Source organism: Phytophthora parasitica, assembly GCF_000247585.1.
Source record: "Phytophthora parasitica INRA-310 unplaced genomic scaffold supercont2.9, whole genome shotgun sequence".
Taxonomy (NCBI): Eukaryota; Oomycota; class Peronosporomycetes; order Peronosporales; family Peronosporaceae; genus Phytophthora; species Phytophthora nicotianae.
In genome coordinates, this window is record NW_008648995.1 from 1,284,526 (window position 1) to 1,309,801 (window position 25,276).

The 25,276-nt window shown below is 53.5% G+C and overlaps 17 protein-coding genes across 17 annotated transcripts; 7 read left to right on the forward strand and 10 right to left on the reverse strand.

Moving 5' to 3' along the window:
* Nucleotides 1-201: 201 nt before the first annotated feature.
* Nucleotides 202-2,134, forward strand: PPTG_06459 (hypothetical protein). The gene has a single exon (XM_008900388.1). The coding sequence runs from the start codon at nucleotides 413-415 to the stop codon at nucleotides 1,091-1,093; it is 681 nt and encodes a 226-aa protein (XP_008898636.1). The 5' UTR covers nucleotides 202-412; the 3' UTR covers nucleotides 1,094-2,134.
* PPTG_21895 (hypothetical protein) lies at nucleotides 1,362-1,765 on the reverse strand (the record flags this gene model as incomplete). The annotated part of the gene is made up of 2 exons (XM_008900597.1): nucleotides 1,362-1,532; nucleotides 1,712-1,765. 2 exons carry the CDS (start codon nucleotides 1,763-1,765, stop codon nucleotides 1,362-1,364), a joined length of 225 nt encoding a protein of 74 aa, XP_008898845.1.
* A 561-nt stretch (nucleotides 2,135-2,695) lies between the features above and the next one.
* On the forward strand, nucleotides 2,696-4,141 carry PPTG_06460 (hypothetical protein). The gene has a single exon (XM_008900389.1). The coding sequence runs from the start codon at nucleotides 2,752-2,754 to the stop codon at nucleotides 3,388-3,390; it is 639 nt and encodes a 212-aa protein (XP_008898637.1). The 5' UTR covers nucleotides 2,696-2,751; the 3' UTR covers nucleotides 3,391-4,141.
* A 425-nt stretch (nucleotides 4,142-4,566) lies between these two features.
* On the reverse strand, nucleotides 4,567-5,874 carry PPTG_06461 (hypothetical protein). Its single transcript, XM_008900390.1, has one exon. It carries the CDS (start codon nucleotides 5,661-5,663, stop codon nucleotides 4,983-4,985), a length of 681 nt encoding a protein of 226 aa, XP_008898638.1. The 5' UTR covers nucleotides 5,664-5,874; the 3' UTR covers nucleotides 4,567-4,982.
* Nucleotides 5,875-6,409: 535 nt separating this feature from the next.
* On the reverse strand, nucleotides 6,410-7,575 carry PPTG_06462 (hypothetical protein; the record flags this gene model as incomplete). The annotated part of the gene is made up of 2 exons (XM_008900391.1): nucleotides 6,410-7,410; nucleotides 7,485-7,575. The coding sequence occupies 2 exons, from the start codon at nucleotides 7,573-7,575 to the stop codon at nucleotides 6,524-6,526; spliced, it is 978 nt and encodes a 325-aa protein (XP_008898639.1). The 3' UTR covers nucleotides 6,410-6,523.
* Nucleotides 6,418-8,835, forward strand: PPTG_06463 (hypothetical protein). The gene is made up of 2 exons (XM_008900392.1): nucleotides 6,418-8,319; nucleotides 8,389-8,835. The coding sequence occupies exons 1-2, from the start codon at nucleotides 7,780-7,782 to the stop codon at nucleotides 8,788-8,790; spliced, it is 942 nt and encodes a 313-aa protein (XP_008898640.1). The 5' UTR covers nucleotides 6,418-7,779; the 3' UTR covers nucleotides 8,791-8,835.
* Nucleotides 8,739-9,696, reverse strand: PPTG_06464 (hypothetical protein). Its single transcript, XM_008900393.1, has 2 exons — nucleotides 9,323-9,696; nucleotides 8,739-9,259 (listed from the first exon to the last, which is right to left on the reverse strand). The coding sequence occupies exons 1-2, from the start codon at nucleotides 9,668-9,670 to the stop codon at nucleotides 8,864-8,866; spliced, it is 744 nt and encodes a 247-aa protein (XP_008898641.1). The 5' UTR covers nucleotides 9,671-9,696; the 3' UTR covers nucleotides 8,739-8,863.
* A 206-nt stretch (nucleotides 9,697-9,902) lies between these two features.
* PPTG_06465 (hypothetical protein) lies at nucleotides 9,903-11,168 on the reverse strand (the record flags this gene model as incomplete). Its single annotated transcript, XM_008900394.1, has 1 exon — nucleotides 9,903-11,168. One exon carries the CDS (start codon nucleotides 11,166-11,168, stop codon nucleotides 9,903-9,905), a length of 1,266 nt encoding a protein of 421 aa, XP_008898642.1.
* A 530-nt stretch (nucleotides 11,169-11,698) lies between these two features.
* Nucleotides 11,699-15,695, forward strand: PPTG_06466 (hypothetical protein). The gene is made up of 3 exons (XM_008900395.1): nucleotides 11,699-13,135; nucleotides 13,206-13,266; nucleotides 13,329-15,695. Exons 1-3 carry the CDS (start codon nucleotides 11,750-11,752, stop codon nucleotides 13,418-13,420), a joined length of 1,539 nt encoding a protein of 512 aa, XP_008898643.1. The 5' UTR covers nucleotides 11,699-11,749; the 3' UTR covers nucleotides 13,421-15,695.
* PPTG_06467 (lysine-tRNA ligase) lies at nucleotides 13,585-15,543 on the reverse strand (the record flags this gene model as incomplete). The annotated part of the gene is made up of 1 exon (XM_008900396.1): nucleotides 13,585-15,543. One exon carries the CDS (start codon nucleotides 15,541-15,543, stop codon nucleotides 13,585-13,587), a length of 1,959 nt encoding a protein of 652 aa, XP_008898644.1.
* Nucleotides 15,688-16,573, forward strand: PPTG_06468 (hypothetical protein). Its single transcript, XM_008900397.1, has one exon. The coding sequence runs from the start codon at nucleotides 15,716-15,718 to the stop codon at nucleotides 16,529-16,531; it is 816 nt and encodes a 271-aa protein (XP_008898645.1). The 5' UTR covers nucleotides 15,688-15,715; the 3' UTR covers nucleotides 16,532-16,573.
* Nucleotides 16,574-16,600: 27 nt separating this feature from the next.
* On the reverse strand, nucleotides 16,601-16,945 carry PPTG_06469 (hypothetical protein; the record flags this gene model as incomplete). The annotated part of the gene is made up of 1 exon (XM_008900398.1): nucleotides 16,601-16,945. One exon carries the CDS (start codon nucleotides 16,943-16,945, stop codon nucleotides 16,601-16,603), a length of 345 nt encoding a protein of 114 aa, XP_008898646.1.
* Nucleotides 16,946-17,397: 452 nt separating this feature from the next.
* Nucleotides 17,398-19,925, reverse strand: PPTG_06470 (translation elongation factor G). The gene has a single exon (XM_008900399.1). It carries the CDS (start codon nucleotides 19,800-19,802, stop codon nucleotides 17,514-17,516), a length of 2,289 nt encoding a protein of 762 aa, XP_008898647.1. The 5' UTR covers nucleotides 19,803-19,925; the 3' UTR covers nucleotides 17,398-17,513.
* Nucleotides 19,926-20,043: 118 nt separating this feature from the next.
* PPTG_06471 (hypothetical protein) lies at nucleotides 20,044-20,364 on the forward strand (the record flags this gene model as incomplete). Its single annotated transcript, XM_008900400.1, has 1 exon — nucleotides 20,044-20,364. One exon carries the CDS (start codon nucleotides 20,044-20,046, stop codon nucleotides 20,362-20,364), a length of 321 nt encoding a protein of 106 aa, XP_008898648.1.
* Nucleotides 20,365-20,692: 328 nt separating this feature from the next.
* Nucleotides 20,693-21,637, forward strand: PPTG_06472 (hypothetical protein; the record flags this gene model as incomplete). Its single annotated transcript, XM_008900401.1, has 1 exon — nucleotides 20,693-21,637. One exon carries the CDS (start codon nucleotides 20,693-20,695, stop codon nucleotides 21,635-21,637), a length of 945 nt encoding a protein of 314 aa, XP_008898649.1.
* A 137-nt stretch (nucleotides 21,638-21,774) lies between these two features.
* PPTG_06473 (hypothetical protein) lies at nucleotides 21,775-22,431 on the reverse strand. Its single transcript, XM_008900402.1, has one exon. The coding sequence runs from the start codon at nucleotides 22,193-22,195 to the stop codon at nucleotides 21,857-21,859; it is 339 nt and encodes a 112-aa protein (XP_008898650.1). The 5' UTR covers nucleotides 22,196-22,431; the 3' UTR covers nucleotides 21,775-21,856.
* Nucleotides 22,432-22,724: 293 nt separating this feature from the next.
* On the reverse strand, nucleotides 22,725-24,317 carry PPTG_06474 (hypothetical protein). The gene is made up of 3 exons (XM_008900403.1): nucleotides 23,798-24,317; nucleotides 23,016-23,723; nucleotides 22,725-22,951 (listed from the first exon to the last, which is right to left on the reverse strand). Exons 1-3 carry the CDS (start codon nucleotides 24,056-24,058, stop codon nucleotides 22,823-22,825), a joined length of 1,098 nt encoding a protein of 365 aa, XP_008898651.1. The 5' UTR covers nucleotides 24,059-24,317; the 3' UTR covers nucleotides 22,725-22,822.
* Between the last annotated feature and the right edge of the window lie 959 nt (nucleotides 24,318-25,276).

Genomic DNA, 25,276 nt, shown 5'->3' on the forward strand with positions numbered 1-25,276 from the left:
ATTGCAAACAGATCACCAGCACTCCGTCACGGAGTCTCGTGCAATCGGGTTGCAGGCAGCCTGCAATACATATACAGGTATTATCAGCCTCGTCCTGACTTCAATCACTGCTCCGTGTCGACCGCACCAGCGACCTGAAGTGCTGCCCGCTTCAACTACGCTCCTGATAATGTACGAGCAATGAGGCCGCCCCGCTTGATGCCCCGTATCGAATATTGCAGTGCTACCACGATAAGCAGGCGACTCACAGAACCTTATCACTCAAGTCCTAATCCTGAGCTTGTGTGCCCATTCATTATCAGAATTCACAGCGGCCACATCAAACAAAACTAGGAGAACGTCGTGTCAAACCCAGCGACCGGTAACGCCCAAGTCACTTGAGAATAGTAGTCGTCGACACCAAGTCTCAATTATGACGAGCCACGAGCAGCAGCAACATGGGGACGAGCCCCACCAGGTTGGCGTGGATGAGCTGCACGAGGAGCTGGACACCACACCTGTCCACGCTGCGGCCCGCGCTGGCCGAGTTGAAGATTTGCGCGAAATTTTGCTGGTCGATGCCACTCAGGCCGTGGCACTGGACAAGTACGGACTAACGCCACTCCACTGGGCTTGTGACCGCGGAGAGGCAGCGGCAACGCGTCTACTACTACAACACGGTGCGGATGTTGATGCCGTGGAGAAGCGCATGTTCAAGCGGCGGCCACTGCACCTTGCAGTTCTGGCGAGCTCCGAGGCGACGGTGCGCGAGCTGCTGGCGCACCACGCCGATATTCTGGCCGAAGACTACCGCGGCTGGGCGCCGATCCACGGAGCAGCCTACAGCGGAGATGTGGACTCGCTGACGGCATTGTTGAACGCAGGTGCGAGCGTCACCACGCAGCTGACCAAGCGGCGCGAGACGGCACTGCACGTTGCCGCCTGCCGAGGTCGCATGGAGGCTGCTCGGCTTCTGCTGAAGCGCAGTTCTGACGGCGCTGGTGATGAGAGTCTGCTGGCCATGGAGGACGACGAGGGCTCCACGGCAGCACAGGTGGCGGCTCGCAACGGATTCGAGGACATTGCGTATCTGTTAGGTGGCCAGCTGCAATGAGTTTGCTGGAGGTGAACAGAGCGACGTTGAAGCGAACCGTTCCCACTGGCATGGCCGTGCTTCAGCAAGTGTGTTAATAAGCTAAGAGTGAAATCGACGCAGATGGGCATCATATCATCGTTGAGTCAGCGACGCCGACGCCGACAGAGCAAGCAGGGCTTGCGATGATCAATGCAATTTGCAGCTCAACGGCAACGCGCAAGAGCTCTGTGAACCAAAGCAACACGCAGCACCAGCTGAGTGGTTGAGTGGTTGATTGTTCTGCGCTTCACACGTGAATAGGCGTATCCAGTGGACAGGCGAAGCGGAATCTGCTGTTGCCCAGCGAAACTTGCGCAGTCTGCGGATCCGTGTACACTGTATCCTGGTTGGTTCGACCTGGTTGAATGCTCGAGTGGTGGTGAAAGGTTACATGCAGCGCGTCACCGGTTGGAGAACACTAAACACGGCAAATAAAAACATGTGCTTGCTGCAGACGAACAGCAACTTGCTTCTGATCGTTGTGCTGCACCGTGTGCTGCCGATCGAGAACAACCCCTCCGCACCAATCACGCTGTGGATTCTACAGCCAGTGGAGTCTCCACCGGAGATTCCTGGCCAACAATTGACAACACGAACTCCACCAAATTGGAGGCGAATCTGCCGTGGTGCAGCAGAGCGTTGCGCGCCCATCAGCGCTGTCTCAGTGCTGTTTAACGGCAGGCGCGTTTAGACTAAACTTTAGAGCCGTCTGCTGTTTGACGGGCCGTCATTGGAGCAAGGACACCGCTGGAATGGATCGACAACTAATATCTGCTTTGGAAATTGTTCGAAGCTCGTGCCCCCCGCCTCGGAGCTCTGTAGGTAGTTAAGGTCGCGATTACTTCAAATGACTGACTTAAATAGTCGAGTCAACCGTCGACGTCGACCTGTAGACGCTGATGTTGCCGCTGTGGCCTTGCTTTCTGTCGTGGCCCGACTCTGGCGGGACACCGGAACTTCAACATGCGTTTCGGAAGATCGGACGATTTAGGCGCCCGTGTGCGACGATTTACGGCCACGAATTTACAAATTGCCTAAATCGGGGCTCGGACGACGCGCTCGTCGCAGGCTGCTTGAACTTGCCGCACGGCGAGAAACGATAAGCCCGTGGCAAGAAAAAGCCTCGACCTCCCCCGCCGAGTTTAGTTTAGCAAACGCTAGCGGTGTCACTGCCGCGGCGAAGCCGAAACAGTGGGTGGGTCGCTCAGCGCTTCCAGCAGCGCAGTCCAGTTTCCGAGACCTCATAATCGAGGGGGCTGCAAGTTGGAGTCGAGGCAAGCGCGTGTTTCTCGCAGCTTGAAGCAGGACAGCAAAGATTTGCCGTTTGGGAATTAGTTATGGGAGGTCGCTTGTATAGGCGTCGTGTGGGATAAATTCACAATGAATTCCACTTGATCGAGTGTATCGAGTTCTGGGGACGGCCGTTTCAGTTCTGCTGGTTCAACTTGGTGGTTGAATTGCGCGCGCGGTTCGGGGAGCGCCGCGATTGGCCCTTCTCTCCTCGTCGGCCTTTCTTCTCCCGCGCTTGCTCTTGATTTCTGGATAAAGCGCCCAAAACTCGTTCATTTTCATTTTTCTTCTCTGCCTCGAGAATTGGCAGGAACGAAATAAGCTAAAAGCAGGCGCAAGTACATGCCATGAAACGATCCCGCGCCTGCGACGACCTCGTGGCGCTGGCCGCCGAGGCCTCCACACAGAATAGCAACAGCGGAGGCACACTACGGGGCACTGTGGACGACTGGACGCCTTTCGTGGAGGGTCCAGTTCACCGGTTTAAGCGCTCACGGGCCGCCGTGGACAGTCCCAGCAGCAGCGGTGACGAGGCGGACGAACAGGAGCGGCAGGACCGACACTCTCTGCAGTTCATGTTGGAGAACGACCGTCTGTCTCTCAGCTCGGAGGTGTCGCTTAGTTCCTCCGCGCCCTCGAGCTCGTCTGTGCTGGACGACGACAGCTTGCCACTGCGTCGCAACTCGCGCGAAAAGATGTTGCTCAGGAAGAAGAAGCAGCGAGTCGCGGACATTACCAACAGGTTCAATGACTTTGGCATTCACGATGACGTCGCGGCGAGGACGAACTTGCATTTCCCGACGCCGCTGCTGGCAAAACCGCAGCCGATGGTCATGATGGAGACACCCGAAACGCCGGAGCCCCGCATTTTGCGTGGCCTTTGCTTCCCGCGTGAGGCGCGGTGTATTGACCCTCTCGATAAGCGACAGGCTCAGCCGTTCGACATGTCAGCCTTCATCATGCTGTCCATCTCGCCAGAGCGATGAAGGAAGTGTCCAGTCAAGTAACCGCAAGTAACCTGAGCACCGTGTTAGAGCGGTGGAGCACGAGCGACAAGGACCTCAGTGATCGATCAGATCGGACAAAAGATCATCTCCCTGCTTTGGACGGCACCCCCAAGAACAAGCAGTAAGGCTTGTCACCTCGTCGCCGGTGCCTTACGCCACCTCCCACCGTAGCCTATTGATTATTTCTCGAGCGACGCCGTAGTTCGCCAGTCTCTCTATACACTATTTATTGGAACCCGGTAACGCTCAAAACTAAAGAAGCTTTCCACGCCAAGATCACCGTTTTCTTTTAGCGCTCCTTCGATTTGGCTGATCGTCGGTTTGTGTTGGAGTGGTGCTGGCTGGATTCTTCAGCACGCAATACGCTTTGCCAAGCTAACACCTTATCTTAGCAGCGCAGGAAGTAACCAAGCCCACCATCTGCGAGACTCTTCACGGAGCACTGCGGCTACTTCAACCGTAAATCTATTCGGAGTCGCTTCGTGGCTTGGAGAAGGATGAGGCGTCCTCAGCGTCCGCTGCAGCGAAAGTCGGCCTTGGCGGCTTCAGCAGTTTCATCGCTAACAACGTCCGCATCCTATTGCTACGTTTCATCGCTAACAACCTCCGCATCCTATCGCTACATGCATCGCCTCTTTCTTCTCATTTTATTTTTATCTTGTGTTTGCCATCAAATTTCTAAAATTTTTATTGCTAAAACAAATTGCTTGAAGTTACAACCCACACGACAAAAAGATAGACCCGTTAAACGTCCCTCGACTTCAAGACTGAACGCTGACGCTAGAATCTTTTGAGTCTTAGCGATCGCACTTTCAGTTGTGACACAGCCGGCATTGGCAGCAGAAAAGCAAAGGGTTGTTTGCACTGATTCTTCTAATGCATCAACTTGAAGTTCTCATTCCTCGACAAATATCTAGTATCATCGGCCAAACTTAAGGCAACCCCAAGGTTGCATCAACACCTTGTTTCAGTACCACTCCGTTCCAGCAATTTGTGACAGCAATTTGTCGATGTCTACCATTGGCACGCCACTGAGACAGCCCTGGAGCTCGATCGTCATTTGAGGCTGTCTCGGAGTTGCTCTCGATCGGTAGCATAGTTGCAGTACAACAACTAGAAGCAAAGACGAATTGCCAGAGTAGAAACGAAATGGAATAATGGTATGTAAGTAGCCTACATCAGCTTTATTTGCTGTGTTTAACGTTCTCCTACAGGTGAACCATTCACGGCACTGCTCGTTCAACCACTATAGACTACAGCAACTAGGCAATAACTTATGCCGCCCCTTTCCAACGCGCGACTACGGGCGCTGTTAAAGTGCGCAGCAACTTAACCTCTTCCCAAACACCGTCGCCACCCGAAGCAACTCATGCCGCTTAATTCACAGAACCCTTGCCGGGGAACAATCTCAAGATTGCATTGTGCACTACAAGCCCCGCTTTGCTCTGGCAGCAATAAATGATGCCCATCTGCGTCGATTTCACTCTTAGCTTATTAACACACTTGCTGAAGCACGGCCATGCCAGTGGGAACGGTTCGCTTCAACGTCGCTCTGTTCATCTCCAGCAAACTCATTGCAGCTGGCCACCTAACAGATACGCAATGTCCTCGAATCCGTTGCGAGCCGCCACCTGTGCTGCCGTGGAGCCCTCGTCGTCCTCCATGGCCAGCAGACTCTCATCACCAGCGCCGTCAGAACTGCGCTTCAGCAGAAGCCGAGCAGCCTCCATGCGACCTCGGCAGGCAGCAACGTGCAGTGCCGTCTCGCGCCGCTTGGTCAGCTGCGTGGTGACGCTCGCACCTGCGTTCAACAATGCCGTCAGCGAGTCCACATCTCCGCTGTAGGCTGCTCCGTGGATCGGCGCCCAGCCGCGGTAGTCTTCGGCCAGAATATCGGCGTGGTGCGCCAGCAGCTCGCGCACCGTCGCCTCGGAGCTCGCCAGAACTGCAAGGTGCAGTGGCCGCCGCTTGAACATGCGCTTCTCCACGGCATCAACATCCGCACCGTGTTGTAGTAGTAGACGCGTTGCCGCTGCCTCTCCGCGGTCACAAGCCCAGTGGAGTGGCGTTAGTCCGTACTTGTCCAGTGCCACGGCCTGAGTGGCATCGACCAGCAAAATTTCGCGCAAATCTTCAACTCGGCCAGCGCGGGCCGCAGCGTGGACAGGTGTGGTGTCCAGCTCCTCGTGCAGCTCATCCACGCCAACCTGGTGGGGCTCGTCCCCATGTTGCTGCTGCTCGTGGCTCGTCATAATTGAGACTTGGTGTCGACGACTACTATTCTCAAGTGACTTGGACGTTACCGGTCGCTGGGTTTGACACGACGTTCTCCTAGTTTTGTTTGATGTGGCCGCTGTGAATTCTGATAATGAATGGGCACACAAGCTCAGGATTAGGACTTGAGTGATAAAGTTCTGTGAGTCGCCTGCTTATCGTGGTAGCACTGCAATATTCGATACGGGGCATCAAGCGGGGCGGCCTCATTGCTCGTACATTATCAGGAGCGTAGTTGAAGCGGGCAGCACTTCAGGTCGCTGGTGCGGTCGACACGGAGCAGTGATTGAAGTCAGGACGAGGCTGATAATACCTGTATATGTATTGCAGGCTGCCTGCAACCCGATTGCACGAGACTCCGTGACGGAGTGCTGGTGATCTGTTTGCAATTCAAACTTTGCATATTAGGGGGCTTGCGTTGCGTCAAGTGACAGCCTGTCACTGGAGATCTTCTGAGCGGAGATACTCTTTGATATGTTCCAGTTAGCTGAAGGTTTAACTGGAGTCTTTCAGGGACTAAGTTACAAGTAGTCTTTTGCCAAAGACTTTGGTCCATGGTTTCGGCAAGGTGAATTTTACGTTCGAAGGTCGCCAATTTAGTCAGAATAGTCCTGAAAATGGTCCTCCTATTGGGCGACCGATTTGTCGTCATCGAAATTGATACTGGGAGATAGAAATGTCGTGCCTGACAGTGAATTCGCTCTAGCGACGAAAACAATTGTCTATGCCAAACGCAACGATTCATTCCAGCACTTGCTTTAACTGGAGCTGCACTAATACTCACCAAGGTCTTCTTCAAGCACCGGGTGACATCTTGCATCGCGATAATGTGTAGTTTTCATCCCAGCGACCACTGACATTGGCCTCCCGGTGGCTGTCTGCGGCTTGAAGTTGTCGACGTGGTCGAAGATGCCGTGGAGAGTCCAGCACGAGACAAAGGGGCACCAGCCGGGGGATAGCGCGCTCCCCGCGTTTGGATTGGTGTTGGGTTTGGCTGGTGGTTCGTGTAGCTGGTGGTACTTCGAGTACTGTTGGCCGTCCCTAGCCTTTGATAGTCGACACATGGCGTTGGTGGAAATTGCTGTTGTTGCTGCTGCTGTTGTTGCTGCTGGTGCATGAACCTCGAGAGCGGGGACGGAGGGTTAATGCTGTCATCAAGCATCACCCCAGCAGGATTACTATTCCAAGTTGAAGAGGGCGTGGATGTTCGCTCGCCATAGTTGTTGTTATTGCTGCTGTTTTTGCGCGCTAGCCACTGTCGTCGTTTTTTCTCCCAGTTTTGGTCCCGTTTCGAGGACGTGAGAGGAGGTTGAGAACCCCAGGATCTCGAGCTGGAACTGGACCGAGTACTCGAACGAGAACTGGGCGTGGAGGACGGAGGACGGCCGCCGTGGAACCCGTTGTTGTTACTGTAGTTCTGGTTAGAGAAACTGTTGTTGTTTTGGGTGGTGGGGTTGTAAGGCGCTGGATACGTGTACGGCTGTTGCTGGTATGGTTGCTGTTGGTACGGTTGCTGTCCGTACGGTTGCTGTGGTGGAGCGTAGTTGTTGTATGGGATCGGTTCAGGTTGGGACACCGAGTAACCCGAGCAACCATCGTTGTTGTTATTGCTGAAGCTGGTAGCCGGAGGTGCGTACCGATCACTGCTCCTTGGGCGTGAATACGCAGGCTCTTCCTTGTTAGGGGCTTGCTCGGCTGGTTCAGCTGTCCCAAGACCTCCGCAACCTACAAAATGTGGAAGATTTGAGTTAGTTTAAGTTTTTTTATCAAGAAATAACCCCACTTTGTTGAGTCCCAACCGAAGGAGAGACTGGAGGCACCACCAGGCGGCGCATGAAGGCGTGTGGAGCTTCGTTTCACGTGTAGCTGCGCGGACGTGAGCGTCGACATGATGCAGTCGCGGTAGCACTAACTTGGCACTGGGTGGGGGCGAGTAAAGAGATCTGCGGCTCAATCCAGGACTGCACCCTACTCGTATTTATATCTTAAACCAACGGCAAAAAATAGTTGGGAGAAACGAGACTCATCGATCTCCAGCAGCCTCGCTCTTTCATTGTGACTCAAGTGCATGTTGAGGAGATTCCTGTCTGTGTCATGGGAAGCCTATTTGACATCGCGGCGGGGTTAAGCCAATATGAAGAGGGTGCCAAGGACAACAACTCGAAACAGAAAATACATCCGCAGTCCGCGCTGGGGATCCTGGACGAAACATTCGAGACCATCTACAGCTCACGACAATATCGATCGACTACTCGAAATGTGCCTTTGCTTCGATCAACGAGTATGGTTCAGCTCCAGCCAACTCGACTAAGCGAGTCTAAGAGTTCTGATGCACTGGACACACGTCTTCGCCGATTCGCAAGCTTCAAGTCGCCAACACCAGCAACAGAGAGACGTGTGAGCCCTGCAATCGCCGTAGCAGGTTTGATCATCCCACCGCCACCAGCAGTGCCCCCACCTTTCAACAACGTTACCAAGCAGAACAAACGTCAGGATCCCGATGTCACGGCAAAAGCTGTGTTACGTGAAGTTACGAGCGAAATTGATCAGTTAATGGTGACCAGCACAACGTCGACGGAAGAAGAGGAATCTCAGCTTCGTATGCTCTCGGAAAAATACGCCGACTCACGATTGGTAAGCAGAAAAATGAAGATGTGTTGCGTAAACTCATTGACTGACACAACCTGGTACTAAATGATACAGAGTAAACTACCTGGAACACCATTTGTACTGCTAGTCCGCAAGAAAGTTGCACAAAAACTCCAACAACTCGAGCATCATCTTCACTCTCGCCGGGAATCGAACAAGATGGAGAATGAGAACAACAACTCACCACCTCCCATTAACAGCATACCCAGTGTGAAGTCCCTACAAAAACTGACACCAGCGCAGCAGGAAATGTTACAGAATCTGCTGCGGTTACCCGAAAAGCAGCTACTCAAGTTGCCAAAAGCCCAGCTCGAGCTCGTTCAGTTTGCCAAGCGATTCGACAAACTCGTCAAAGCTACACCCGATCAACTGCAACATTTACCGATTGAACACCAACAACTTGTGCAATTTTTGCAGAGACAACAGAAACAACTCCGTACTGATGAATGCCGTTAGAATTTTAAACCAGTGTAGCTATACTTAAGCAATCTTGTGAAAAAGTATGCAGCTGTCTTTTCCTTTTTGTCTTTCAGTTGTCTTGGGCGGTTGGGTGCGAATGGAAATAACTTTTGTCAATGAGATCCAACTTGTGCTTCTTGGCGAATCCAGCTACGTCAAAGTTGGAGCGTTTGGATGTGAGCTCTGCATCGGGTGCAATGGAATCACTTTCCTGTTGGCGGAACAAAAGCGACACGTAACGGTGTTCTCCAACAGGAGGGGTCACCGGGTAGTAAGGAACCACCACGACCTCGTTCTTTTGAGCGCTTTGTCCATTCACTGCCAAGTCCGCTAGAATGTAGTGCAGGAATGGCGCGTGTGTCGGAGCCTTTGGATCCGGGGCATCAATGTCGATGAGCATGTATGTGTAGCGCTCGGTGCTGTCGGTTGCGCTCCCTTCAATGGAGACACTCGGAGCTGCTTTAGCCTAACAGGACAAATATAAACGTGAGCCTTATGACAATTACATGGAATTCAAAGGATCTGATACCTCGTCCATTGGCACATATTGTCCTTGAGTGACGGGGTGGTCCTGACTGAAGGCGATAGAAACCCGCATAGTACTGCTTCCCTCTGCATTGACACTCAACGGTAGGTTTTGCAAGACTCGCGCTTGGACCAACGCAGTGTCTGCTGCGAGACGAAGTGCCGGGAATGATGCGCCGTCGTTCTGCAGCTGATTCGATGCGATTTCGTCCACCCCCACGGACTGCATGACCGCCACCATGAAGACCACACTCACGATGAACGCAGTGGCGACGAGAAAGCCTGCCCCACGCAGGGAAAACGACGCCGGCGTCAGCGGCTGCGGCGGTAGCTTGGATCCATACGATGGCATCACTGATACTTCGAAAAAAAAGAAAATGGTGGGCGGAGGTTGGTATATAATTAGACTTCGGTTTTGTAAGGACGTAACGTTTTGTCGCACTAGTATCTTCAACGTCCGATTTTTTTGTCGGATTTTATTATTGTCGATAAGATACTTTTTCATGGAGGCAACATTTTGTACTCTTCGAAAATTTAGGTATTTTATTAAAGCTAAGTTATTAATACAAGTTTTTTTTTTTTAACTACACACCGGCCTTACGCCGACTGGCTCGGGCGTCGATGACTTCGAGCCACCGCTGAGTGGCCATCGTCCTGGGGGTGCCTTTCTCGGAGCGGCGCTGCCGTTTCTCGACGAATGCTTTGGCTGCGAGGCGGCTCTCAGGCGACATGATCTCATCCCACACCCGGGTCCGACCAATAGTCTTAGCAGGCGGTTCGATGATTTCCATGTCTAGCTGGGGTGGAGAGTGTCGCTCTAGTTGCTCAAAGTTCTTTGTGACGGCTGGGGGTGTGACTTCCTTCGACTGCAGTTTCCGCGGGGGAATTACGCGGTTTCCAGAGTTGGTACTTTTTGTCTGAATGGATTGTTTGGTATTCATTGGGGGCCGCCGAACGGCTTTGTCGGGCGTTTGATAGCCGACGCGATCATGGTGTCGTGTCGGAGAAGGGTCTCTCACTTCATAGGTGGGATGGGAATCTTGGTCACGAGACTTCCAGGTGTAGTGCTGACGTTGATCGTAGTCCTGATGTTGCGTCTGATGAGTCGAATTGCTGGATGCTGCGATCCTGGGAGAACTCTTAATGTCACGGCGATGATGACTGTAGTCATCTTGATCGATATAGACATACTTTTGCTGCCGGTGTGCTCGCAAAGACGGGGAATGTACTGGGCTAGACGCAGCACGATAGAGACTTCTGGTCGTGGAACTGATGTTGCTCGTCGGAGACCCATGGTCGGAGCGATGCCAGGGTAATTCAGAAGCACGATTTTGAATTGGCTGTCTACTGATATGCCGAGGCAGATACTCATGGCGCGGTGGCAACTCACGGATACGGTGGTGACTAATCTGTCGTCGGCGTTGGTCTCTCTGGTGATGCTGTTGCTGGTCGTATGCATTCGTGTCACGATACTGTTCGCGAGGGTAGCGAGAAAAGCGCTGTCGGTCACCCTGGCTGGATGCATATGAATTCGAGGGTGGGTATTGCCGATCGTCATGATGCGATTGAACTAGGTAGGCCGACGGATCGATGTGCGTCTGAAGTCGAACAGGATAATTTCCTTGCGGTGCGCTACTGCGCCGAGAGGTAGATCCACGAGTTCCCGTATTTCTTAAGCTGTTGTCTTCATCGTCACGACTAGTGATATCGTACTCAATAACATCCACAGGCTGGTGATGCACGCGATCTGAGTCACGCTCGTAGTTATCATCCACGTCATAGTCGGTTCGTCTACAAACCATCTTTGCTCGCAGCCGCTCCTGGATCAGAGCCTTCAACGGAGTTGACATGCTGACAAAATCTTTCACGAGTAGTATTTGGATCTGGAACACAATAGCGAGCTCGATTGGGAAGAACGTAGAATGAAGTTTCCAACCAACTCTGGTGGTTCTCCTGCTATTGCTAACGCTATAAATGCCGCTGACAAGTCTTCAGTTTTGGAAGACTTCTCCTGTGGGCGAGTCAGCGAAAATCGACAAAACACGTTTCCTGCGCCATAAAAAACTTCAGCGACGGCTATTTGTGACTGGATTTCGGTTCATCTGGCGTTAGCGTTTCATGTTGTTCTTAGTTGTCGAACGGCGCTGAATACTGAAGAGAGACACCACTGCTAAAAGCAGCAGCGCATTTCAAGATAGGGCTGTTAATAGGAATCAACAAGATAAACTTAGCGATTATTATTGCCGGCATAAGGAGCTCTGAACAATGCGCACTACTGCTAAGTTTTTCGTGTATTCTTGAAACGCTCTAGGGTTGTTTCTAATAGTGTATTCTGATTGGCCCGTCAGCTTCAATAATACTAATGGTCAGTAAAGCGAGATCACCATCCCCGTCAAAGTGACGTATCAACGTGGCATTTCCAAAAGGAGCAATGGCGGACGAGCTGCTGTCCGAGTCCGATGGCGCGTTCTACGCGTTCACGGGCGTGATGCTGGCTCTGTACGTAGTGCCTGCCACTCTCTTCACGATCTACCGCGTCGTTCGCACCCCCAAGAAGCTGCGTTCTCGCGGATTCGCACTGCATTTGGCGCTATTGGCCGTGGCCTGTGGTCTGCTTTGGCGCTGTCTCTCTGCTCTACAGAGCGTGGACACATCGGGTGTGTTCGACCCGTACGAGATCCTAGGCGTGAGCGACTCGGCTTCTTCCCGTCAGATCAAGAAAGCTTTCCGCGCTTTAGGGCGACAGCTGCACCCTGACAAGAATCTTCACAACCCGCGGGCTGCAGCCCAATTCGCACGCGTCACCAAGGCGTACGAGGCGCTCACGGACCCGCAAAGCATGGAAAATTACCGCAAATACGGTCACCCAGATGGCCGTCAGTCGATGCTCATGGACGTGGCCTTCGCCTCCATGTTCAGCGGCACCAGCGGCAGCACCGGGTCCGTGTTCGTGTTAATGTACTTCGGCGTCATCTTCGCAGGTCTCGCGTACCTCGTCTACTGGCTACAGAAAGGATCTGGCCGCAGTGATCGTACGCAGATTTCTCGTGCTACTCATGCAAGCTTCATTGAAGCTTTGACGGAGAAAATGAGTGTCCACGACGTGGTGGAGCTGCTCTTGTCCTGTGACGAGATGGCTGGACCCGCAGCTGGAATCTTAAATGACGCACAAAATGAGGCCCAACTCCGCGCTAAGACGCACGATAAGCTTGCGAAGAAGATGGAGGCAGCCAAGGCTCTGCCTGGCGAGGTCATTAGCCGCATCCGCAAGCACCCGAACCCCGTCGCTCGCGAGAATATGCTGGCGCTGTACCAGTATCTACGCCGAGACAAGCTTAGAGGTGTGTCCCGTCCATCGTGGGTGGACCAGAGATTCCAGAAGGTGCTTCTGGAGCTGCCGTTCCTGGTGGATATCTTCGCGACGATGGCTGCTGAGCAGCTGGTGAAACGCGCGTACCCTGCCATGCCGCTGTTGCGTGCGCTGTCGCTGTTGTCTAGCATTGCACAGGGAAGCTTTGTACCCGATGAGGCGGCACTGCGCGACCAGAACGAGCGTATTGCTGCGGTGGAAGGTCGACTACCGAAGCTGCACTTGGAAGGCACGACGCTGGCTGTTCTGGACGAGCCCAACATTCAACCTGGAGACTGGCTCACTCTGCAGACAACTCTGCAACGCCAACATCTGGAAGCAGGCGAGAAGGCTTCTCTGGCTGCTACAGTGTACGATCAAGTTGATCCGAAGAGCCCGTTCCGCAAGGAGCACGTGTGGTTCCTCGTCATGGACAAGGGAACTGGCCGACTGTATAAGGCTTGGAAGGTAAGCGCCCTGTCAGTTTTTAATTATTGCAATGCGTTTTACTTACATCGCTCTGCTACGATGTACATAGTGCCTGGATCTATCCCAACTAGTCGAACAGAAGGCAGGATTCTTAGGCCCCGAGGCTCCTGGTACGTCGAGGTGCGCAATTAACAGCATTATTTTTGATTCTGACCTCTTGTTGTGTCTGCAGGCAAGTACGAGTTCGAGGTTCGCGTAGTGTGCGCATCTTATCTGGACGTGCAGACTAAGATCACCCTGCCTATTGTCGTGGAGAACCGCTAGAGTTTTGGCTTATGATGATCCGACGGTTTGAGAAACAAGTAAGGAGCAAGGTCGACATGCGTTCAAGTAACATGTATTGTCGATAAAGAAACCCAATCGTTTGACGTCGACAGCTACAGTATCGACTTCCTAGAACGGCCTCTCTAACCATAAAGCACGTCGATCTACCACTTGGCACGTAGCTCGTTGGGGAACGCCGTCACGAAGTCCAGCCACTTCTCCACGTTCGGGTACTTCTTGAGGATGTCCTTGCCCACAACCTTGACACGTTCGAACACGGCTGTGTCGTCCTTCGACGGGGACGAGCCATTCACGAACGTGGATCCAGCCAGACGCTTCTCCAGCACGTCCAGAGCCACCGAGCCCGTGGAGGAGATAAGCGAAGCCGAACCGCTAGCCGACGGGGCCGGAGCAGCCTGCTCGTCCGGCTTCATGGCAGGGAAGAGCAGCACTTCCTTGATGTTGAAACGGTTGGACAGGAACATGGTGAGACGGTCGACGCCGCAGCCCCAGCCGGCAGTGGGCGGCAGGCCATACTCCATAGCCGTACAGAAGGACTCGTCATGCGGCTGGGCCTCGTCGTCACCGGCCGCGGCCTGTTCCATCTGCTCGATGAATCGCTCACGTTGCACCTTGGGGTTGTTGAGCTCTGTGTAGGCATTACAGATCTCGGCCCCCGCCAGGAACAGCTCGAAACGTTCGGTAAGTGCAGCTTTCTCACGGTGATATTTCGCCAGCGGCGAGTTGTACACAGGCTGGTCCATGATGAAGAACGGCTTGGTCCAGTAAGCCTTGTTGTCCTCGATGAAGTGACCCACCAGCTTGTCAAGCAGACGCGCAATCGAGCGAGGCGGAGCGCACTCCAGCTCGTACTTGGTCACCAGTTCTTCCAAGATAACCAGACACTTCTCGGGCTCATCAATGGGGATCTTAACACCCGTGGCCTCCTCCACAGCCGACACCATGCTCACACGCTTGAACGGAGGCGTAAAGTCGATCGTCACGGGCTCCTCACCAGGCTCCTTCTGGATCGTGATGGTGTATCCACCCGTGATCTCCTTGACCATCTCAGAGAAGAGCTTCTCCGTCAACGTCATGAGGTCGTTGTAGTCAGCGTAAGCCATATAGAACTCACAGCTAGTAAACTCGGGGTTGTGGGTCAGATCGATGCCTTCATTACGGAACTGACGTCCGATCTCGTAGACGCGGTCGAGTCCACCGATAACCAGCTGCTTGAGGTAAAGTTCGGGGGCCACACGCATGAACAGGTTCATGTGCAGGTCGTTATGGTACGTCACGAAAGGTTTGGCCGTCGCGCCGCCCACGATCATGTTCATCATGGGCGTCTCGACTTCTAGGAAGTTCTTGTCATCCAGGAAACGACGGATGAAGTTGATGATCTTAGCGCGAGTCTGGAACACGCCACGGCTGTCGTCGTTCATGATCAGATCCAGGTATCGCTGACGGTAGCGCGTGTCCTGCTGCAGCGTCAGACCAGCGTGGCTCTTGGGCAGCATGTGCATACACGGAGAGAGCAGCACCAGTTGCTGAGGGAAGATGGACAGCTCGCCCTTCTTGGACTTGCCTGGGTGGCCCTTGACGCCCACAATGTCACCACGACGAAGGATGCTGTGGATCTGGGCGAAGGCCTCGGCGCTCTCGTACGTTCCTACGTCCGACATGATCTGCAGCTTCTTGCCATCCGCACGCAAGTCGTAGAAGACGAGCTTGGAGCCCGATGCGCGCTTACTGTGCAGGCGTCCGGCCACAGACACGACCACATCCGAGAGGTGGCTACCGGCCTCGGCGTCGCCGAACTGCGCATGGAATTCGGGTAGCGACGTGGACACATGGAACTTGTGCGGGTACGGGTTGATTCCCTGTTTCTCCAGCTCTACAAGCGTCTTCTCGCGGTTGGCGAAGTACGCGGTGGGGTCTAGTTCCTCATCGTCGGTGGCAGCAGCCTTTTTAGGCTTGGATGCGGCCTCGGCAGCCTTCTTGGCGGCCTTTTCGGCCTTGGCCTTGGCTGCCTTCTCAGCCTTCAGACGGCGCTTTAGCTCGTTCTTGCTGATGGGGGCGGTGGCGTTGCCGGTGGGCGGGGCAGCATCAGATGGAGTACTCATTTTCCCTGTCTTTGAGTCGCTTCCGGGCTACCACGAGAATTGGATAATAACAGGCGATCCATTGGCTGAGACGACAATTGTCCTACCCATTTGAAATGGTTATTTGGTACATGTAGTCATTCAGAAATGGGTATTTTATTTGGTGTGCGGTCCACAACGTCAGTTGACCACCATGCTGGTTGCACGCTCTCTGCGTCGTAGTGCTGCCGTCTTCCACGTTCGCAATGTGCCTTCAAGCTCCGAGTCATATCGTGCTGCAGCTCCAGTGTCGTCCGCGCGGTTTTTCTCCTCTGAACGTCACAATACAAAGCTCCCGCGGGTGGTATCGGAGCAAACGCTGTTCGAGAACCCGTGGATCCGCCTCAAGCGCATCTTGTTTCTGGACGCCCACGGCTCCGAGCGGCATTGGACGGGGCTTGAGCGCACTACGACCTATCCGAAGACTTCATCTGAAGGTGTTACAGGCTCCACAGAGTCGGCAGAAGCTCAGGAACAGGACACACAGGAAATATGCGACGCAGTGGTGGTATTCCCGTTCCTGACCAAGCAAGGAGCTCCGACTCGCGTCGTGCTGATCCGCCAGTTCCGACCACCAGTGGGTCAGTGGGTCCTGGAGCTCCCGGCTGGGCTTATTGACGCAAAAGAAGTACCAGAAGTGGCTGCTATGCGAGAACTTAAAGAGGAGACTGGCTACGTCGGCTCGCGTGTGCTGCACATGGGCCCGCCAATGGTGAACGATCAAGGCGTAACAAATGGAAAATGCAGACTCTTGCTGGTGGAAATACGCGATGAAGAGCAGCAGTCTCCACTGAAGCAGCAGTTAGAACCAGACGAGATAATTCACGTTGTACACGCGCCGCTGGAAGGTCTTGTGGACTGGCTAGAGGCTCGCAAACTCCGTGAGAAGGATGCTATCGACGCCAGACTATACTCGTACGCGCTGGGCCTTCACGCATTACCCCGCGGACTCGGGAACAGTGCTAACTAGACTTTCGTAGATCAAGTTCAATAGATAGTTATTCTCCACACGTGTCGCTTTTCATCTCTAGTCGATTGCTCAACTGATGACACAGCCGTCGTTGGGTTTGCCTTTCTCCCCTTCACGATCGGTCTCGGCCTCAGCCTTTTCTTCCTCGTGCTTTTTGAGCCGGGCTTCACGTCGCATGAAATACCCGGACGTGCGATTGAGTTTAAAGTGTCGCTGGCGACGTCGGATGCGTTCTCGTTGGTGCTCGAGCTTCTCCTCCACCACGTCCATGCCGTAGTAGCGCGGGGGCATTCCGCTACGTCGAGCCGCTGGTCCGTAGTGGTGTGCGAGCCAAATCTCTTCGTTAATACCGTACAGTGGACGTGCTCGAAGGTCCGGTGCGCCTCCAGTAGCAGCGTACGGGTGCTGGCTCATCCCCGATGTGTCATACGTGCGGAAGCTCTCGGCAGGTCGAGATGCGTCGTATTCTCGTCGTTTCTGAGGGTCTGAGAGAACGGAATGAGCCTCGCTCACATGCTTAAAACGCTCCGCTTTGGACTCGTCATTGCCAGTCACATCCGGATGCAGGGACTTAGCTGCAATAGATGACAGAGAACTCGATCAGATGATGAAATTAGGTAAGAGCGAGGAGGGACGTACCGAGCTGGAAGTACGCGGCCTTGATCTCTTTAAACGAAGCGGTTCTGACGTACACACGCACAGGGGTGAGGCAGAGCGGGATGAAGGCAACAAAGGCCACGGGAGCCAATACCTGGCGACGTTGAGCACGCGATAGTAGTCTATTGATGCCATCTCAATTGGCGAATGTGAACTTTTGGGTTTTGAGTGACACGTTTTTTGGCAGTGTACGGTAGAGATGGGAACAGTTGATGGCAAAAATGAAGAGAGTAATACATGAATGGGGGTTCTTGTAATGCATCGTAGTCTATCTGGTCTATTCCCTAGCCGTCTACCAAGGCAAAATATCTGAGAGCGACTACATCTACTTGTTCTTGGCGGCCAGCGCCTTCTCGTACTCGGCCACCAGCTTCTCCTGCATGTCACGCATAACGACGCCGTGGGTCTTGTACTCCATCGTGAACTCGCCCTTGCCCTGCGTGGACGAACGCAGGTCCGTCGAGAAGCCAAACATGTTCTGCAGCGGCACGTCGCACTTGACGACCGTGTGCATGTCATCGGCGTCGCTGCTGTTAATGAGACCGCGACGACGGTTCACCTCGGCAATGGCCGTGCCCTGGAACTCGTTGGGCACCTCCACTTCCACAGCCATGACGGGCTCCAGGATGCACGGGTCGGCCTTCATGAACGCCTGGCGGATAGCCAGCACCATAGCGGTACGGAAAGCAAGTTCACTGGAATCCACCGAGTGCGACTGACCGTCATTCACCACCACGCGCATACGTTGCACTGGGTGGCCAATGAGCCAACCCTTTTGAATCGCATCGTTCACACCCTTCTCACAAGCGGTAATGTATTCGGGAGGGATAGCGTTACCGATGATAGCGTTCTCGAACACAACCCCCGAAGTGTTACCCGCATTGTCAAGCTCTTCCACCTCCTCCTCCGTGAGTGGCTCAATGTAGCCCACCACACGGGCATATTGGCCAGAGCCACCGCTCTGCTTCTTGTGCAGGTAGTTGAATTCACTACGCTGACGGATCGTCTCACGATAGTTGACCTGGGGTGCTCCCGTCTCCACATCCACGTTGTACTCGCGCTTCATACGCTCCACGTAGATCTGCAGGTGCAGCTCACCCATACCGCTAATGATCGTCTCCTTACTGTCATCATCCACACGCACGCGGAACGTCGGGTCCTCCTTCTGGAAGCGGTTAAGCGCCTTGGAGAAGTTGCTGATCTGCTGTTTGTTCTTGGGCGTCACGGCCAGCGACATCACCGGCTCAGGCACGTGCAGACTCGTCATAGTGAACTTGCCCTGGTTCGTGTCGCTGAACGTGTCCATACTGGCACATTCAACGCCGAACATGGCCACAACCTCACCGGCACCAACTTCCTCCACCTCTTCCATCTCGTTCGAGTGCATCTTTACCAGACGCGGCACCTTAATGCGCTTCATGTCGCTCATGTTGTAGATGAAGCCACCGCGCTTGAGTGTACCAGCGTAGACACGCATGTAAGTCAACTGGCCGAACTTTCCTTCCTCCAGCTTGAAGGCAAGCGCCAATAGAGGCGCGTCCGGAGAGCACGGGACGCCGACACGAGCCTCACCCTTCGACTGGTCCAGAGCGTAGTTCTTGACCTCCGACGGACTCGGAAGGTACGAAATGACACCGTCAAGCATGGGCTGCACGCCGCGGTTCTTAAAGGCCGATCCCATCATGACCGGCACGAACTTGTGCGCAATGGTGGCGCGACGAATGGCGTCTTTAAGTTGCTCGACAGTGGGCTCTTCCTCCATGAGGAACATCTCAGCAATGTCGTCATCAACATCGGCAAGCGCCTCAATGAGCTCCAGTCGCTTCTCCTCGGCCAGAGCGCGAGTCTCAACCGGAATGTCGTCAGACTCCTCGATCACCTCACCGCTCTCGCCCTTGTTGCGTAGAGCCTTCATGGTCAGTAGATCCACAACACCCTCCAGGTCGTTCTCAGCGCCAATCGGCACCTGCAGAGCCCAGGCGTTCAGCTTGAGCTGCGTGCGCAGGTCTCCGATAACCTTCCAAGGGTTGGCACCCATGCGGTCAAGCTTGTTGATAAAGGCAATACGAGGCACACCGTAACGCTTCATCTGCTTGTCCACAGTGAGCGACTGACTTTGCACGCCCGAGACACCGCAGAGCACCAGCACACCGCCGTCCAGCACACGCAGCGCACGCTCCACCTCAATAGTGAAGTCAACGTGACCGGGTGTGTCGATAATATTAATGTTGGAGTCCTTCCACGAGCAGTAGGTGGCGGCGGACTGGATAGTAATACCCTTCTCACGCTCCAGCTCCATGGAGTCCATCTTGGCACCGACGCCGTCCTTGCCACGCACGTCGTGGATGGCGTTAATACGGCCAGTGTAGAAGAGGATGCGCTCGGTAAGCGTCGTCTTGCCGGAATCAATGTGTGCGGAGATACCTATATTGCGCAGATTGCTCATGTAGCCCTCGGGCACGGGGAAACCCGGTGCGAAGGGTGGCACGTCCGAGTCCGATACAGCGGCGCTGAAGCTTCGCGACAGCAGAGACGACGTCGGACACAGACGCAGCGTGGCGGGGCTGCTGCGGCGCAGGCCAGCGGCAGCACGGGATAGCTGCAGCCAACGCATGTTAAGTAAGTAGACGTGAGGATGGACGCTTGAGCTAGAGACGGCGAGGAGCTCAATGCCCGTGATGGCCGCACGTTTTGAGTGGCGGAAACTTACCCGCCAAAAGCGATAGTATCAAATATTCTCAGAAATCGCATCAGATTTGGCAAAGGAGGACCCGTCGTTTTGTGCCCGTTCACGGCCACTTCAACTTCGGGCGACGAGCCACTGTTTGCATCTGCGACGACTACCATTGACGACCATGACGACCATGGATACTCCGATCGTTAAGACTGGCGGTGTGGACATTTGGACCGATCTCCTGATCGCCTGCCTCGTGGTGCTCGTGGTGCTGGCGCCTGCCTTCCTATTCCGGGTGCCTACATACCCCGATGCTGCTACTTCGGTAGCACCTGCCAAGAAATCTTCCATCTACTACCACAACGAAAATGATGCGCGAAGTAAGAGACGTCGACAAGTCAAAGTGCAGCAACAACCGAGTGGTCGAAGCTCTGATCTCACCAGTAAGCACATCCACAGCAACAGCAATGGAGCACCTGCAGCCCGCGCGAAGGTGACGTGAAGGTACGCAACAAGGATAAACCTACGATAATACATATTTAACAAACACTTAATATTGCAGAATATAAACTTTGAGGCCGAAAATTACCTAAAAAATGTAAGCACAGCATTTCGCATACATCAGCCATCAGCCGCCACGAAACAAAACGAAGCAGAAGAACTTGCAGCGCAATTATGGTGGTTGCCAAGACCGAGGACAAACGCGGCGCCTCCACCACCGAGGCAGCATTGGCCGGCGCCGTGTCTGGGGGTACATTACAAGCTGCGGTCATTTCTAACCGTCTGTCATATTTCTTATCGTGTTTTTATATGTATTGTCGTCTCCAGGAATGACGCGGTTGGTTGCTGCGCCACTGGACCTCCTCAAGATCCGCTTTCAGGTGCAACCTGCGCCTATTACCAGCGGCCTTATCGAAGCCAAATACGTTGGTTTGCTCCAGGCTGTGCGCAGTATCTACGCTGAAGAAGGACTACGCAGCTTCTGGCGAGGAAACCTTGCGGCCTCGGGGCTCTGGGTGGGCTACTCGGCGCTGCAGTTTGCCAGCTACCGCGAGTTGACCCGTTGCTGGGAACGGAGTGGAAACAACACCGATCTTAACGTCCCAGCGTCCGTAATCGCTGCTGTCAATGGTGCAGCTGCAGGTGTCACTGCGACAGTCGTGACATACCCGCTGGACCTCTTCCGAACGGCATTTGCAAGCCAGGGAATGCCCAAACGGTTCCCGACAATGCGCAGCTTGGTGCTTCACACGTGGACAACACAGGGAATCCGTGGCTTTTATAGTGGACTAGGCGCTACCGTCTTCCAGATCGCACCATACATGGGACTGAGCTTTAGTATCTATTCGGCGTTGAGTGATTTGTCGGAGAAGCATCGCAACAAGCAAGAGGATAGAGAAGCCAACGCGTGGATGCCAGTGACGACAGCGTTGTCGTATGTTGGAAGTGGTGCTGTGGCTGGATTAGTGTCCAAGCTGGCGGTGTATCCATTGGATACAGTCAAGAAGCGCATGCAGATGCGTCACGTGCCGCGTTGCGCAACGTACGGAGTCATCCCAATGTACTCGTCGAGTTGGTCGTGCTTCTTCGACGTACTGAGACGTGAAGGTGTTTGTGGGCTGTATAAAGGCACTGTGCCTAGTCTACTCAAGTCCGTTGTCGCAGCCAGCACAACGTTCGCGACGTATGAATTCACACTTGAGGTTCTGAGGCATGTATCCTTTCGCGAAGATCGTGACGAATGGAATGACTTGAAGAATTTTGATAAAGACTGAGTGGGGCACACAGTACGCTGCACTATTTACCCGAAAAGCCTGGAGGAACCAATGTAGATGGCCTCAAGATGCTGTGTGCCTCCTTGCTGCGAATCATAGAGAAACGAAATAAATTTTGTACGCTTGGTTGTTTCTTTTGTTTTAGAAAAAATGGAATGTATATTAATTTAGAAGGTTAAAGAAGGTTCTATTTTAAATATTTATTTAATGTTGACAGAGCTACGCTGTAGCAGGGCGAGGTGGTACGCGAATAGCTCGAGTTATTGGTGCAGCGGCCAACATGTCGTTCATGCTGTCGAGCCAGAGGTCAAAACCGTCTTTGTAGCGTTTGTCCATTGCCACAGCTTTTGCTCGCAGCTCTTCCACTTCATGGAGCGATCTGCTCAGCTGTCTCTGTAGTGTTTGTACTTGAGCTCGTAGCGCTGCTCCTTCAATCTCAAAATCCTTATTCTTGGCCTCCATCTCCTCTTGAAGCGCTTTGAGCCGAGCAATAGTGGCGCGCAACGTTTTCTCTTTCGAGTTCAATGCGGCTCTGTTGACTCGCAACGAGCTCTCCATCGACTGAAGTCAATCTTCAGCCTGCTTCAGCTTTTGCGTGTGGTAGTCTTCCAGTCGTTTCAGCTCTTTGTGCGTATCAGTCCGCTACCTCATCCAGCTCTTGCGCGTGTTGAATCTCAAGTCCTCGTTGTGGTCATATTCCAGGTCGGTGCTTTGTCTGTACAGTCCTTCTCGAGGGCCTCGCGTACTACTCTGTCCTCTTTAAGCCTCTTTGTCTCTTGTGAGCTGAGCTGGAGGCGCGCCACTTTCTCGTCTAATGTGCGAATGGTCTGCATCTTCTCGTCCGATGGAGCTTCAGCAACGTCAAGGTTGCCCTGCAACGAAGCATTCTTCTCCTGCAGCTGGACAATTCGAGAGTTTGCATGTTCCAGGTCTCTCTAGACTTGGTTTATCGCTGCAGTGAGGGTAGGAGAGCGGTGGTTGTCTTGCATGATTGACTTTCCTTCAGGGCAGCGACAGAGTGATGGTCACTTCGTTGAAGTTGCCTTGTCAATGAGGCAAAGAGAATCCAAACGTGAACATGAAGCAATTTGCGGGAAAAAAAATTGTCATTAAATAGAGCACGTAGCAAAATATCGCATCCGAACAGCAAAGCTAGGCAAAGGAATAGAATAAACCAGAGTGCGGTCAGGATATGGGCGACGAAGGAGATGAGGGGGCCACAGCGGGCGTGGTGCCTGATCCTTGGTGATTCTGATAGAAATCCTCTAGAAAATGTAATCGCTGGGCGTTGCCCACAAGTCGCTCCATGGACATCTGTGTTAACAAGTAGAAACAGTTAGCAATAGTACACATCAACATCTAAAAAGAGACAACTTACGGTCTTGACGTCGTCCAGTACGAATCGGCGAATGGCCTCTGTGTCGCTCAGGTTAAGTACCGCCGCCGCGCCTGATGGTGTTGGTGCAGCTGCCTTATTCCCGCGGAGACTACTACTATTACTTCGGCTGAGGCTGCTGCGATTACTATCCATAGAACTCTTCCGAGACAGCGCTTGTCGAGGCGAATCCGTCCTATTGGACGACCCACTCAATGAGTCTGAGCGCTTGCGATGGTGCTCAACCGTCTGGATGTTGCGGGCTACGAAATCTATGGGATGCGACCGCGTGCGGGAGTCTTGGACTATTGGATTGGCTGGTGTTCCTCCCACTACTTTGCGTTGGAAATTCCAGAGGTGATTGGGCCGACTCGACGTGGTAGCATTATCTCCAGTGATGCACGCATGTGACGAAGAAGTGCGCTGCATCTTGTGGCGACTGGCATGTCGAGGTCGTTCCGAGTCTGCATTAGACGTAGTGAGGTGAGTAGGTACTGGAAGCGACTGACTGAAATCAACGCGTTGTGGTTCGGAGGCTGAAACCTGCTGTAATTGCTGCTGTTGTTCAAATCGGCGTCGAGACTCGGCTGCAGTGGAGTCATCATTGTGTTGGAATGCGAGTTCCAGTTGGTTAACGCGATCTTGTAAAGCCTCTTTCCAATTCTCCTCCTCATCGTCGTCGTCTGCCCATTCTTCCATGGACTTGCGTTGCTGCAAACACCACCGTCAAAGACACTATAAGTCAATACAAGTCGCAATGACATTGTTAAAACACAATTCCTCACCGCAAACTGGAGTCCAGGCAGGTCATTGTTGTCTTTTGTAGTTGCGTCGCCATTCAGTGGCGGTTCATCGCTCCACATGGCCTCGTCGTCGTCGTCGTCGTCCATGGCCAGGACAGCAGCTCCAGCGCCCGAAGCGACAGATGCGTTGCAATCGCTCTGCTCCAACTTGAGTACGTCGTTATGCTGCTGCTTTTGGTCGCCGAAGATGGAGCGGAACGTGCGGTTGGCGCCGGCTTCTCCAGTCATGGCGATGTCTGCCATCCAGCGGGATCGACGTTCGGTGAAATGCGGGGAGAGCTTTGTCCCTCTCTCTTCTTCTTGGGCGGGAGACAATCAGCAGAGACGAGAGAAAACAAGGCGCCGGTTTAGAAGCGCTGCATGCCTGTCGGGCCCTGCGTCCGTCCGTCTGTCTGCTTGATGATCTGTGTGGTGCGTGGGCCGATGCAGCACAAGGCTCGCTTTTCTCGGAGGCTTCGGTGAAAATGGCCCGACGCAACGGCCCCCTGCCCAGAGTTTGCAAATGTACGTTTTGACCAATAGGCAGGGATTAATAGACTCAAAATGGACGAATCATCGAGCACCTTCAGCCCTATCGATATAGTATTTTAAAGGTTCTCTTCGGAGCCTCCTTCGGTATTATATCGTGCAGCGAAATATACTCTTTGAAGGTTGCAGTATTTCGTGTTGTTGCGCTTTTCGAGCTTCGTGGTGAGCGCTTGTGGTAATCGCAGCATCCTGCTCTATGCCTGCAAAGCTCTCGGCGCGAAGCCTGCAGGCCTGTCCTACCCCCAAGAATGCTAGCTGTTGCACACCTCATACATGTAGTCTAGCCCGACATCAAGTCGCTGTGTCCAAGTGGACTCGACGGAGCTGCCGCCCGCAACTGGGCAGAAATGGCTGGTTGCCATCGTTCTGGTGGTCACATGGACTAAGAAGCTTTTTTAGCAAGAGGTAAGCTTACCATTGCAGGCACCACTGTGAACAGGGTCTCAGTGACAGCATCACGCGCTCTTTTTTCAAATCTACGTGCTGCAGTCAGCACCTGAAGCAGTGTGGTTTAAAGCCGCGACACGCGGCTTTATTTTTCCGGCGTGATTTGCTGGCTTGAGCCGTTAATTAGCGTCATTATACACACGTATAGTCTTGCTTCGGATAATTACCAGTATACTTTACAAACATGCTGTATACTTTCAAACGTTTCACAGGCCACAAGCAATCTTGCGGAAGAAGCTAGTATGGCGTCGCGAAAATGCACGTGGTCACGGCGAGAGGCATCGGTTATACTCGACAATGCTGTCGCTGTTGTGCTAGGTCATCTTGGCCTACGCGGTCTGCTCGGGCATACTGAAACATCCGAGCTTTTGGGGTCCATGTATCGTTGAGATTGACGAGCAACGTGTAAGCCACGACGTCCTTGGCGGCGAGTCTTTCGTCGCAGCGGCTCCTTGCTGGCGGGCTCTGCTGCGTCAATCGTAAGGT

What these genes read in the sequence shown, in the direction of transcription:
- PPTG_06474 (XM_008900403.1), bottom strand. Translation starts at nt 24,058, where the DNA reads ATGGCAGACATCGCCATGACTGGAGAAGCCGGCGCCAACCGCACGTTC. An exon ending in TGCCTGGACTCCAGTTTGCG is followed by an intron (nt 23,724 to 23,797) that starts GTGAGGAATTGT and finishes TGGTGTTTGCAG; the next exon opens with CAACGCAAGTCCATGGAAGA. An exon ending in TACTGGACGACGTCAAGACC is followed by an intron (nt 22,952 to 23,015) that starts GTAAGTTGTCTC and finishes TTGTTAACACAG; the next exon opens with ATGTCCATGGAGCGACTTGT.
- PPTG_06473 (XM_008900402.1), bottom strand. Translation starts at nt 22,195, where the DNA reads ATGGAGAGCTCGTTGCGAGTCAACAGAGCCGCATTGAACTCGAAAGAG.
- PPTG_06459 (XM_008900388.1), top strand. Translation starts at nt 413, where the DNA reads ATGACGAGCCACGAGCAGCAGCAACATGGGGACGAGCCCCACCAGGTT.
- PPTG_06466 (XM_008900395.1), top strand. Translation starts at nt 11,750, where the DNA reads ATGGCGGACGAGCTGCTGTCCGAGTCCGATGGCGCGTTCTACGCGTTC. An exon ending in GACTGTATAAGGCTTGGAAG is followed by an intron (nt 13,136 to 13,205) that starts GTAAGCGCCCTG and finishes CGATGTACATAG; the next exon opens with TGCCTGGATCTATCCCAACT. An exon ending in CTTAGGCCCCGAGGCTCCTG is followed by an intron (nt 13,267 to 13,328) that starts GTACGTCGAGGT and finishes TTGTGTCTGCAG; the next exon opens with GCAAGTACGAGTTCGAGGTT.
- PPTG_06468 (XM_008900397.1), top strand. Translation starts at nt 15,716, where the DNA reads ATGCTGGTTGCACGCTCTCTGCGTCGTAGTGCTGCCGTCTTCCACGTT.
- PPTG_06463 (XM_008900392.1), top strand. Translation starts at nt 7,780, where the DNA reads ATGGGAAGCCTATTTGACATCGCGGCGGGGTTAAGCCAATATGAAGAG. An exon ending in AATACGCCGACTCACGATTG is followed by an intron (nt 8,320 to 8,388) that starts GTAAGCAGAAAA and finishes TAAATGATACAG; the next exon opens with AGTAAACTACCTGGAACACC.
- PPTG_06464 (XM_008900393.1), bottom strand. Translation starts at nt 9,670, where the DNA reads ATGCCATCGTATGGATCCAAGCTACCGCCGCAGCCGCTGACGCCGGCG. An exon ending in AATATGTGCCAATGGACGAG is followed by an intron (nt 9,260 to 9,322) that starts GTATCAGATCCT and finishes TTGTCCTGTTAG; the next exon opens with GCTAAAGCAGCTCCGAGTGT.
- PPTG_06461 (XM_008900390.1), bottom strand. Translation starts at nt 5,663, where the DNA reads ATGACGAGCCACGAGCAGCAGCAACATGGGGACGAGCCCCACCAGGTT.
- PPTG_06460 (XM_008900389.1), top strand. Translation starts at nt 2,752, where the DNA reads ATGAAACGATCCCGCGCCTGCGACGACCTCGTGGCGCTGGCCGCCGAG.
- PPTG_06470 (XM_008900399.1), bottom strand. Translation starts at nt 19,802, where the DNA reads ATGCGTTGGCTGCAGCTATCCCGTGCTGCCGCTGGCCTGCGCCGCAGC.